At 49.0% G+C, this 12,948-nt stretch overlaps 1 protein-coding gene across 1 annotated transcript; it reads left to right on the top strand.

Annotated features, from left to right (window-relative positions):
• Positions 1-3,440: 3,440 nt before the first annotated feature.
• Positions 3,441-12,757, top strand: NOXO1 (NADPH oxidase organizer 1; the record flags this gene model as incomplete). Its single annotated transcript, XM_079320894.1, has 9 exons — positions 3,441-3,593; positions 9,228-9,371; positions 9,787-9,867; positions 9,979-10,042; positions 10,453-10,633; positions 10,863-11,044; positions 11,251-11,364; positions 11,783-11,900; positions 12,181-12,757. The coding sequence occupies exons 2-9, from the start codon at positions 9,306-9,308 to the stop codon at positions 12,755-12,757; spliced, it is 1,383 nt and encodes a 460-aa protein (XP_079177020.1). The 5' UTR covers positions 3,441-3,593; positions 9,228-9,305.
• Positions 12,758-12,948: the final 191 nt, after the last annotated feature.

Here is a 12,948-nt window from a genome sequence, read left to right as displayed (position 1 = left end):
TCGGAGCCAGAGCCTACCCAAGTGACGTTTCTGTGTTTTTTTAACCAAAAAACAGCAGCAAGCTCTGTGTTTAAATATCTTGTGTGAGGGGAACACGACATTTCTGCCTTTGCTTTCTCGATTTGCGCTTCGCATCGCCCCCCGGGTGGTGGGGCTGTGTTCACCCTCACAGATCCCGTTAGGGGGCTCTGCCATGTCCTCACAGTGGATTGTCAGAGAGTTCCCCTCATATGGCCTCTCAAATGAGCACAAAAATATATAAAAATATATGTCCGTATGAGTCTGGAGCATCTCTGAGGTGAGGATACCCAGCAGGGGCTGGGTCTGGTCAGTCTGGTGAAGGAAAGGCTGAGAGGGGATCCCCTCAATCCATACAAATCCCACCAGGGTTGTCAGAGGATGGTGCCAGACTCTGCTCAGTGACAGAACCAGGAGCAGTGGCCAGAAACTAAAACACATCAAGTTCCACCCTGACATGAGGAAGAACCTCTTTCATGACAGAGGGAAGAGCAGAGCCCTGACATGGCAGAGCCTGGAACAGCTGCACAGGGAGGTGTGGAGTCTCCCTCAGGAGACACCCCAAACCCACCTGGCATGTTCCTGTGTCACCTGCTCCAGGTGACCCTACCTGGCCAGGGGACAGGACTGGATGAGCTCTTCTAACTCAGCTATTTTGGGATTCTGGGATGTGCAGATGCAGTGTGTGGCAGTGCCAGGGCACACAGCAGCTCTCCTTTGTGCCAGTGGTGCTCACAGGCACCTCAGGGTTATCTCCAGCAGACTCATACAATCAACAGGGTGATTTTATGGACAAATAAGTGATTAACTCCATTCAACTCGTGCTATTCTATAGCAACACGCCCATATGTAGTTCTGCATGTTTTTAACACCTGTCACATGCTTGTAAATGCATATTGAGGGAGGATTTTTCTCTTTCTGAGAGCGTTGGCACGTGTCACACCAGGGCACGAGCTGCCTGGGGTGATGGAGAGCCAGACCTGACCCCAGGGCCTTGGCCTAGAGTGGACATTTGGCATTTTTTATTCTATTCTCACAGAGCCACAGGCTTGTGACACATGACAGTGATGACCTGGGCAAAGGTCCAGCCTGGCATCAGACTTTGGAGCTTGCTCTCTCACCCCTTGAAAACATTAATTAGCTGTGGCCTAACAAAATTCATAGTAGAGGTCAGAGGGTGAAAACTTGGATGGCATCACAGACTTGCTCTCATCCTTCTTTTTGGCTTGATTCTGTCATACCCTTAAAGGTTTGAGAGCCACAAGTCTCCCACCATGAACAATGTGAATTTCGTATCCACTTCAACTTTTCTCGTGTTTATCACCTGTAGGTCAAATTAAAATTATGATTATTTTGTTTAATGCCCAGGATGGAGCTGGACCAAAACATAAATAAATAAATAAATAAATAAATAAATAAATAGATGTGATTTATTTTACACAATGTGGTGTAAAATGTGCATTAGAGAAAGCATCAATTTAGAGAAATTCCTCCATCTTGGGGTCTCTACCAGTGCTCCTTTTTTTTTTAAATTTATTTGCAATTTCTTGGGAATATTTCTTTGCTGAATTCTGTGAGGGAGGGAGAAGACACGTGAGGAACTGCTGGAATGGCTTTGCCTAAAGTTGTAGACAACCATAAAGATAAATTTCACATGCAAAGGGAAGATAAAGTAGGGACAGTGACATTTTTATGTCTGTTTTCCTTGCCCACCAATAAATGTTTTAACTGATGCTCATGACCTTGTTAATTTTTGTAAGTCAAGAAAAAAAAGAATGAGATACCAAGGGAATTTCCTCTAGAACTTTATTGCTTGGTCTTCAAGCAATTAAACAGCAAACTCCTGGTTTGGCCGTTAGCAGACTTTGATTCCTTGGTAGTAATTTAAGTTATGGAGTCAGTTAAAATATTGTCATTTTTATTGAAAAGAAAAAAGCTCATAGCCTGGAAGGAGGCTGTTGGTTACAGACATTTGTTCTCCACATTTCTCCCCTCACCCCTTTCCTGCTCAGCTCTAGGAGCAGAGCTGGCTCTTTAGGAAAAGGTCCTTCCAATTTTCTCCACTTGCCTTCAGGTCCAGCATCAGCTTGGAGTTCAAAGTTTAAAAAATGGAGAAATGCTCCAGTTCAAGTCAGAGAAAGGAAATTCATTTTACTGTCTGTAAATGAATCCAAGTGCAGAGCCAAATTAGTTTTATCCAAAGGAAAGAATGTGGTGCAGAGCCGAGGAAGGATGAGGGAACATTCCCTTCTGCTCCCCTTGGACTGCCCTAACCCACCCAAGCTCTGCTCCCAGCACTGATGTAGGAGCTGCAGTGTGCTAGAGCCTGTTACCAAACAAACCCCTCACACAAATTACATTTTGGGGAGGAATTCTTCCCTGTGAGGGTGGGAGGCCCTGGCACAGGGTGCCCAGAGGAGCTGTGGCTGTCCCTGGATCCCTGGCAGTGCCCAAGGCCAGGATGGACTTTGGGGTTTGGAGCAGCCTGGGATGGTGGAAGGTGCCCAGGGCTCCAGCAAAGCACCGATTTTTCAGCTGCTGGTGTCTGTGAGACTGGGCTCACTGAGGTCACAGATGTCACTGAGTGTGTCCCTCTTCCTGAGAGCCGTGCCTGGAATGGGGCAGCTCAGGGGGTGATGCCAGCACTCACCAGGAAGCAGCAGTAAAACTCATGCTGGAGAGAATGAAAGGCTGTGTTTGCCTTTCTCAGAGCTGTTTGATCTTCTGCTCTTACCTTTGTGCCTGTGAGACGAGCTGGGAATGGGCAGCTGGCAGTGGGGCTTGGGGCAGGAAGATGAAATAGGGCTGGACATCCTCTCTGCCCCTCTGATCCCTGCAAAATCCATGGCACAGGGATCCTCACAGTGAGCTTGGGCAAGGACAAAGGTCTCAGCTTAAATACAGGCCCTGAGCAAAGCAGGTGACCACAAGGAGAGGTGGCTCTGAGGAGAGGAGGCACAAGGGGAAAGGATCCCGAGGACATTTCACACAGTGTGACCCCAGGTGCCTGCAGGTTGGTCACCTGGGACAAGGAATAATATTCTCAGAGCCTGCTTCATTTGGGAATATAAACACCACTGAATATCCAGTAATTTATTCTAAGTTTCAAATGAGGCAACTGGAACAGGTTGTCCAGAGAAGTCCTGGTTGCCCCATCACTGGAAGTGCTCAAGATGAGGTTGGGCAGGAGTTGGAGCACTTTGGGAGAGTGGAAGGACATGGCAGGGGGTGGCACTGGATTGGCTTTAAAGTCCTTCCAATCCAAACCATTCCGTTATTCTTTGATTTTTATTTTTTTTTCGGGGGGCGGGGGTGGGGGGAAGAACAGGGTACCCTGTGCTCTCAGAATCCTTACCAAATATTTTTATGATGGTTTTGTAGGTAGTTCCAACTGAATGTAACTGTTTCCCTCTGCAGGGGAATATAGCAGGAAGCTGTCTTGTATTTACACGTAAGAATGTGAGCCTGAAGTCTGACCAGTGATGAGCCAGCACCAGGAATTAGTCATAGACTTGTTCGAGAAGTTACAGCAAACTAGGAAATAGCAACAACAAAATAAAAACATTTATTTCTAGGTATGTGAATCATATTGATCCCCTCTGCTTGCATACAAGAAGTTTATCACCTGCAACATTTCCCAAAATATTAATTTATTCCCCAGATATCAGGAAGGAGCCTACAGCCCCCCTCCCAGGGAATGGGTGAGATGCTGATCTCGGTTCAGATCCATCCAGAACTGCTGGAATGTGTTCAGAACAGTCTGAAGTGTAAGACTGAGCACAAGGCACTGCCTCGCTCAAATCTGCATCCACACCAGACACTGAGTTTGTTCTTTTAAATTTGGGGCCATCTTTATGTGTGGATCCTCTTGCTGATTAAAATGAGAATCCATGAGTAATGGTGATGGTAGGGGCAGGGAGAAAACCAAATTATTTCTGCAGGTTGGTTCAGATGATCCTGCTTGTGTCATGCTCCCATCTGTCTCCTCCTTCCCAGACCCACTCCGGGCATCCCTGGAATAATTTCATCCATTCTGAGGACAAACACGGCAAAATTGGGAGTTCCTTTTGTGCTCTTGAAAAATGAAGCACAAAGTCTTCAGTGAGCAGCTGCTGTTCCTCTTGGCTTTGCAAAAGGAGAGTGGCCCCTGATTTGGGGTGATTCCTTTTTTCCAGAGAGAGGTCAGAGGAATTCAAAAGGAAGTCTCCTTCAGTGGAAGAGGCTTTCCTCAGGTAACAGTTGCTAAGTTTGGACTCATTAGAATTAAACATACATGAAAGAAAATTCCTTCCACATTGCTTTTCTCCCACCAGGCTTTTGAGTGAAGATTGGATCTGGTTTCCCCTGGTTTCTGAAGGGGATGAGGAACACAAGTTGCTGTCTTTGCTCTGAAATATGGGTGAACTTTTACCCAGAGCTCCTGGTGCTGATGGAATCCCCAGGAGAGATAAGGCTTTGCATACTCTGCTCCTCGATGGCCTTGGGGAATGAGGAAAGGGAAAGAGTGGGATGAGCATCTCTGACTAATCTGCAAAGAACACAACGGTCTTGTCTCTGATCAATTTACTATATTTAGCATGATGTAAGAACAGATTTTCCCCAAGTGAAAACAATATTTCTCCATGTTCATTGTGCTTGCTGTGCTTGTTGTTGGCTGTACTGGTGTTCCTGGGATTTTCCCCCACCAGATTTAGGAATGTGTAGGGCAGGCTGTGCACTGCAGAGCCTCAAACCCCCTTGCAAACTCCACCCTGCTTCTCTTCTCCCTTCACATCCCGTTCCTGGGTCCCAGCACGTCCACAGAGCGCTGGCCCCGTGCCATGCACTCATCAAACACCACTTTTTCCCCAGAAAAGAATTCAGGGAACCTCCTCTTGAAGCAGCTTAAGTTACATTCTCACCTTTTCTGGAAGATTCCCTCTTGAACCACACTTTTGTCCTTTGCATAACCTTAGCAAAACATGTCACTTATAAAAGAACTATGAAATCATTGCAATGAGTGCTTGATAAACAGGAGTCCATGTGCAGTGTGTGCCCCAGGCACCAAATGAACCCTGGAGATGGGCACAGCTCTGCCTGGCCTGGGTGGGACCATCCCAAAGGCTTTGCAAAGAAAATGATACCTCGGGAATGAAGTTTGAGGGGGTTTGATGGGATGCTGTGATTTTGGATCCTGAGATAAAGCTGCCTGTGAGGAGTGACTCCCTGCACTGAAGAGGGATGTTCACCTTGGGAACATGGAGTGGGAAAGGGCTGAGCTGCTGCCTGGCCTCAAAGGGTTGCTGGATTCTCTGCCACAGAGAAATGCTTTAGTGCCTGCAGCAGCTGCTGAAATTAGGATGAAATTAAATACTTTCTTCTGGATTAGTTACTGTAAAATCTCTCATCCTGGCCTGTGTGAAAGTTCAACTGCTTCCTTTGTTCGTGAGGTGAAGGAGACTTTTGTCAACTCCAGTGCCTGAGTTTTCATTATTCTTTTTAAATAAAGGTCTGTTTCTCTATTTATTAAAAGTCTAAAACCTCTTTGTACTTTTAAAATCGGCTTTTAGCATCTGGGCTTTTCATTAAAGGTGCTGATAGGGCATGTGTCATCACAGGTGACCTTCAAGAGCAGTAAAGGGCAGGTTTTGATCCTGAAGGTGAGCGAGGGAAAGATGAAGCTTTTCTACCAGCTTTGTTCCAGGCCCTCCTGGCTGTGCCCACACCTCCTTTCTGTATCTGTTCCTCACAGCTGCAGTGTCCTGAGGCTGGTTGGAGGACATTTCCTCTCTTTGTCTTTCCTGTGCTGGAGAAAGAGAAATCCCTGATGCAGAGTCCAACACATGGTCAGTCATGAGGAGCACAGGTCACCCACCAGCCCAGACACGACTTCTGTGTGTGGGAAAGATTTTATAACACAGCTGCTCCTCTCCAGGCATCTGGGACAAGGCAGTTTCTTGCTGGACCTGGAAATGGCTCAGGAGGAGCTGGGGAGGAGCTGCCTTTGGCTGCCCCCGAGCATCTGTGCACTCAGATTCTATTGAAGTTACTGAAATGAGAAGAAAAGCAGAGCATCAGTGTTTATTTGGCATGGAAGGGAGGCTGATCTTGGGATGGAAATACTCAGTGAGACAGCCCTGGTGACTGTGGGGCCTTCCTGCAGTCTCTGGGTGATCTCCTGTGTCTTCCCAGCCGTGGGCAGTCTGGGCAGGCAGCGTGCTGTGTCTCCCTGTGACAATGCCTCAGTCACCTGCCGTGACACAAATGTGTTTCTGTCCCCAGAGCAGCTGTTCATGGCTGGAGTGATGCTCCTCGAGTAGCAGAGTTCACCTTGGTGGGGTGCAGGAGGCTCTCTGGGAGCAGACTGCAAAATTATGGGAGCCATTACAGAAAAATCCCGTGTTTCCTGCATCTTGGCAAAGCTGGGCAGTGCATTCCTACATATTTCTGTTAATTCATGATCTCTTTGGTACCTTGTGAAACAATGAAAGGAAAATTAACTGCTGCCCTCAGAGCTGTGTAAATAAATATCAACGATGAAACAGCAGCATCCAACAATTCTTGCTGAGTCTCACTTTTTCTGGGCAGACCCCTCCTCCTCTGCCATTAATTATTACCCATGAGAAGGCGCTGATTTATGGCAGGATGACACAGAAGCTGTAGAATACACAAAATAAACTTTATAATGCCAGGAAAACAATGTTTGTCTTATTTTTTTATAAGCATCCAGCAGAGAAGTGGAATTATGGCCTCTGTGGGGGTTAGCCATCCTTCTGACTGGCCCTGGCATGGCTGGGAGGTGTGGAGAGCTCTGAGGAGCACTGTGCCCATCAGGTTTCATGGGCGGTGTCACTGCAGATGTGACGTGGCTGCTGAGGTCATTCTGGAGCAGAGAGTTTCATGACATCACACCTGACACCTCCAGAGCACTGATACTGCTGTGACAGCTGCAGAGCTGGAACTGAGCCCTCCAGGTGACTCCAGAGGTGCTGGTGACTCAGAGAGGTGCCAGACTTTTCCCCTCCCTCCCTGCACCTCAATTCTGTGTCACAGTGACCTTCATTTCCACAAAACGTTTTCTCAAATAACCAATTATTGACTTTTGAGCAGTTTTGTTCATATTTGGTTTTATATAACACTGCTAATCAGCAGCAATCTCCCAGTCAGTCCAATCTTTTCCAGAAGATCAGCTCTCCACACTGCATGGCTGGTCCTTCTGCCTTGGGTGACTCTGTGTAGCTTCACCTTCCTGCTGTGACATTCCTTTAGATGTTTTCCACACCCCCCTTTCTGCTTGAATTCCCTGAGAATGTTGAAACCCAGCAAAGCCTTTGACCAAGGCTGTTTCCTACTTTTCTGGTTTTTATGGCATCTACAGACCAAGATGCTCTCTGAGCCTCCCCATCTCCTCTTCCTGCAGCTCCTCCAAGGCTTTCTTTGGTTTTTCCCAGTCAGGATGAACATGCTTAAATTTTAGAAATATGTTGTGGTTTGTGTTTGCTCTGAGACAGGAAACCAAGCCAAGGTGCTTCTCTGGGAGTCTTGGTCACAAAAATTTCAAAGAGCCACTTAAGAAAGCCATATGAAGATGAGCTTGGCTCTGGCTTGGCTGCAAGGAGAGGTTTGAGGACATGGAGTCAGCAAAGCGTTTTGGCACCTCAGAGACTGGGACTTTCTAAATAAATCTGCTGGATGAAGTGATTTCCTCTCACTCCATAAAATCCTCACTCTTTGGTCTGGGAGATTTACCAGCACATGCTCTGGCTGGAGCCTTTGGAACAGAGGGATGGAGGGTGTGATTCCAGGGCTGTGGAGGGCAGGGAGCTGCTCCACATCCCTTTTCCACAGAGCAGCTCCTGTGTGGCTTCCTGAGCCAGGAAATACCTTGGAGATGCTGTTGGAGAGATTTTCTCTCCAAAATCCACACTGAACCAAAGTGCTCTTTGGATAACTTTCCCTTTTTAATGCAGGACAGATATCCAGCAGCAATAAATCCCACTGCAATAAAACTGCTTTCTTTGTCCCAGAAACTGGCACCCTGCTGAGTGGGATCAGCCTCCTGTGCTCGTGGAACACAAACCAAGACCCTCCTGACTGTATTTTCCAAAAGGAATCTGGTTTGGCTCCCTGTCCCAGTTCTGGACTGTTTTGGGTTTTTTTTAAATTTGTTTGGATTTTTTTGGTAGGTGAAAAATCACCTGCAGCCGTTGCTGAGGGTTTGAGAAGCCAGGTGTAGCTGGGAAATGAAAGGGAGGCACAGCTGAGTCTCCCAGTTTGAGTTCCAATAATGATAAGGATAAAGATAATTATAGTGATAATGGTTTAATTGAGGCTTTATCAAAGAAGAGGCGGTTTGATCACACGGTGCCCATCAGCCTAAGGGTCAGGGAGAGGACAGACTGTGCAAGGCTGGAATTATCTCTCCTGCTGTGGCAGTGGAGCTGCTCCTTAGGAAGAGCTGGGGGCTGCCCTGGCAGGGTGTGAACACCCGGCTGGATGAAGGGCAGAACACTCCGAGCTGAATTTCCATCACACCTGAGGAGCTTTCAGTCTTTTAGCTACATCCCTGGATGTGTCTAACATTGGCAACTCCATTGAGATACTGATAAAACTCTCAGAAGTCTATTTAAAGTAACTCGGCAGGTGGGACAAAGCAGGAAAAAAAATATTTGCGACAAATATTACTCACGTTAAATGGTCCTTGATCTGTGTTTTACAACCCATGTTCTAAATCAGTTTTTGGGACTGCAGTGAGCTCAGTCCGTGCAATACAGCCATAAAAACCTCTCGGGTGTCCCGGAAATATCTCGGGACAGGCGCTGCTGCCCCTGTGACCTCTTTTCACCCAGCGCTGGCAAACAGCCCCGGCTTCCTTCCCGGCACTGGTTAGTAAGGACGTGATAAAAAAAGTGTTTTTCCTCCCCGGCACCCTGAACTATGTCCCGCCTGCACCCGGCGGCATTTGCATGTTAAAAGCGGGGGGAAAGGTAAAAGGCACGCGTGGTTTGCCAAATCACGGAATTTCTGCCCGGTGGCTGGGCGGAGGAGGAAGCTCGGGAACACCTCTGCCCTGCCTCTGCTCCAGGGTATTTAACCTGGGCACTCGGGGCTGGAGCCGCATCTCTGCTCCCTGCAGCTCTCATCGCTCCAATTCCAGTTCCATCCCTCCAGCTCTCATCCCTCTAACTTTCATCCCTCCAGTTCCATCCCTCCAGCTCTCATCCCTCCAGCTCTCATCCCTCCAGTTCCATCCCTCCAGTTCCATCCCTCTGGCTCCCTGCGAAGGAGGAGCAGCGGCCGTGGGGAAGATGAGCTGCCACAGGTACCCCGTGAATGTGAAGGCTGTCGGCTTCATGCAGTGCAGAAAGCAGAAGGTACTTTATTTTGTATTCTTTTTTTTTTTTTTTTTTCCTCCTTAAATATAATTTACAAATTGGGAGACTAGAGGATTTTGAGTTATTCTCCCAGGGATGTGTTTGTTCATTCCCTGCAGTGCTGGGATCAGAGCCCAAGGGTCTAGGGCAAGGGGACTTGGTTTTTAATGGCCTTAATATCTTAGGTTTTGCTCTCTTTTTGTCACAGCACCATAAAATTCTCCTGGTTTCAGCAATGATTACCCATTTGGGACTATAAATTAAGGAAATATTTTTGTAGTTTTAATATTTCATTTTATTTTTTAGTGAGACATTAAAAGCCTCAACTAAACCACAGCAAATGCTGATTTGCCTGGAAGCATCCAAAATCCAGCATTGTGATTAAACTGCTTTCTTTTCCCTTTTCTTTTCCCAGAACTACATGATGTTTGTGTCCTGGTCAGATCAGAACAACATTCTCATCTACAGGACATTTGAAGACTTTAAGAAATTCCATGTAAGTGAATTTTCAATTCCTCAAATTTCAAGATTCCTGTCCTGGGGAGGGGAAGGAGCCTGGCTGTGTGTCAGCTGTGAGGAATCACCATTCTCTCCTTTTTGCTTTTAGAAAGAGCTGAAGAGAAAATTCCCCACTGAGAGTGGGTCACTGAGGAGTTTACCCAGGTTTAAAGGTAAGGACAAATGTCTGATGGACCAACAAACACAAGAGTCATCAAGGACAGTCATAACCCATGACAGAGAAACCTTGGAGTCTGACCTACCTCTGGAACAGATCAGGGGCTCTAGTACAGACTAAAAATGACCCAGAAAGGTTTTTTTAATAGATAGCTGCCCTTGGCAAATCAATGCTACACTTCAAATATTGACCTAGAGCTTCTTGAAACTTTACATGTGAAAAAAAGAGAAATTTTAGATGTTAAAAAATCATATCAGGGAGGAAGGGACAGTGACTTTGTACGGTTTGGGCTTGGGCAGGAAGGGTAATGGATGAGGGCAGCCTGGTGTTCAGGGAAAAGATGCTGCTCCCCAGGATCCATATCCATTGCTGTGCTGTCCCAACTGTGCCCTTGGTGTTTTGAAGGTATAACTATGCAGCAGAGGAAGGGTGGGAAGCTGAACAGGTGCCTGGAGATCCTGAAACTGCTGGAAACATATTCCCAGGAGCTGCTGAAAACAGATGTGAAAATCTCCCGGGGGGAAGAGGTCAATCAGTTTTTCAAGGCACAGACTCAAGACCTTGATCCCTCCTTCCCTGAAAACAGGTATGAAATAAGAGTTGTATTTTGTTTTTGTTTGTGAAACAGAAATGTTTTGGGATATGGATAGAAGGGAAACACCATTTACACTCCAGGCCAGTTTAGCTAGGTGCTTCAATCCCCATTAATTTTGTTTCTGATGCCTGAAGCTTTTCTCAGCCTACTGCAGAAATGATTTTGCCAAAATCAGTACTAAACTCAACCTTTCACATAAGTTTTTGACTTTACATTTCAGTGTTGTGATCATGCCATCAGTGTTCAGAAGGGAGAAGAACCCCCAGCCCCTCTCCATCACCCTCCCTCAGGCATCGCAGAGCTACCGCTGCATCGAGGCCTTTGAAACCAAAGACACAAAGAACAAACCCTTCACAGTGGCTCAGAAGGAGATTGTGGAAGTGCTAATCAAGGACATGACTGGTAGGTTTGAGAGGATTCAGTGTCAGGGGTGGGTGGGCAGATGGATTCATAGCAAGGCAAACGCTGAGGTAATGTCAGGGTTTGCACTTGTGTGCTTCCCTGGGGACAGTGAATGTCCCTCCTGTCTCTTGTGTCCCCTACCCACGGGTTATTGTCATGTCTTGACTTGCAGGCTGTTAAAATGTGGGTATTTTTCCTCTTTGTAGGCTGGTGGCTGGTGGAAAATGCAGACAAGCAGATAGCCTGGTTCCCAGCCTCGTACCTGGAAGAACTTGATGCCTGTGAGGACATCCAGGCTGCCCTGAGCTCAAACGAGGAGGGTAAGTCTATTCCTCCTTCAAAACAAGAGCTCTGCCAAACCCCACCACTTTACCCACTGCCTGTCCGGAGCTCTGACTCTTCTGCTTGGCACCTGTGGGTCTAGAATTCTGGAGTGGTTTGGGTTGGAACAGAGCTTAAAGCCCAGCCAGTTCCAACCCCAACACCTTCCACTGTCCCAGGTTGCTCCAAGCCCCTTGGACACTTCAGGGATCCAGGGGCAGCACAGCTTCTCTGGGCAGCCTCTTCCAGGGTCTCTATGTCTTTTTTTTTAAAAAAACAACTTCTTTATATCTGGCTTAAATGGATCAGACTGAGGTCCCAGAGCAAACCTGAGCTGCCCTGCAGCTGGGCTGGTCTGTCACAGGGATCAGAGCTTTTTCTCCACAAAGCAAACCCAACCTGTCCCTCTGTCTGCAGGCAGCCTGTACTTTGTGGTGCAGGCCTATGAGGCTCAGAAGGCAGACGAGCTCTCGCTGAACCAGGGGGTGGTTGTGGAGGTGCTCAGGAGATCCCACAATGGCTGGTGGCTGATCAGGTGAGGAGGATTTCCCGAAATCCTGGCTGCCCAAGGGAGCTGCTTGCTGTTCCTCCCTGTGTGGGATGCACAGGAGCCCCCTGAGCTGTCTGTCCTTGCCTGGGGATGGTTTCCCTGTCCTCACACCTTGTGTCCAGCACCATCCTGCTTCTCCAAGTGCTCCCCAAGTGCTGGTAGATTTGGGAGGGTTCAGTGCCATGGGTGGGATGGATTCAGAGCTGGGGAAAATGCCGAGGTGCTGGGAGGGTTTTCTCAGTGTTTTTCCCATCCTCGCCCTCAGGTACAATGGCTGCACTGGCTACATGCCCTCGCTGTGCCTCAGGCCCTACCAGAACCCTCACCGCAAGCTGCAGACCATGCTGAGCTGCATGAACGCCTCCACGCCCAACCTGCGCTGCCCGCAGCCGCGGGCCGAGCCCGCGCCCCAGCCCAGCGCGGCCCCGGCGGGGCTCGGCGGCTCCCTCAGAAGCAGGTCCTGCTCCCTGCCCCGGGCCAGCTCCACCCCGCGGCTGGATCTGCGTCTGGACAGCTCCTCCCTGAGCTCGGGGAGCAGCGGTGCCGGGGACTGGAAACCCGACCTGTCGCGATCGCTGCCCGAGGTGGAAAAGGGCCGGAGCTCTGCTGGCCCGGCCCCGCGCAGCAGCGAATCCCCACAGCTCAGTGCCGGCCACAGCAGCGACTCCGGCTTCGTGGAGTCCTCCTCGTCCCTCGCTGACCCCGAGCTGGCCACCGCTGTCCCCAAGGTGCCCGCCCGGCCCTCGGCCCACGAGATCCTGCAGCGCTGCAGCACCGTCACCAAGCGCGCCCTGCAGCAATCGGCCCCGCGGCCCGGCCTGCCCGGCCCCGGCAGGAACTAATGGCCCTGGGCAGGGCACACACCGCCCAGGGTCCCGGGGAGGGGACACAGGGACAGCCCTGGCACCCAGGGTCCCGGGGGGGGACACAGGGACAGCCCTGGCACCCCAGGGTCCCTGGGGAGGGGACACAGGGACAGCCCTGGCACCCAAGATCCCGGGGAAGGGACACAGGGACAGCCCTGGCACCCAGG

Source organism: Erithacus rubecula (assembly GCF_903797595.1).
Source record: "Erithacus rubecula genome assembly, chromosome: 17".
Taxonomy (NCBI): domain Eukaryota; kingdom Metazoa; phylum Chordata; class Aves; order Passeriformes; family Muscicapidae; genus Erithacus; species Erithacus rubecula.
Note: the sequence above shows the minus strand (reverse complement) of the source record. Positions and strands in the feature narration are given on the sequence as shown.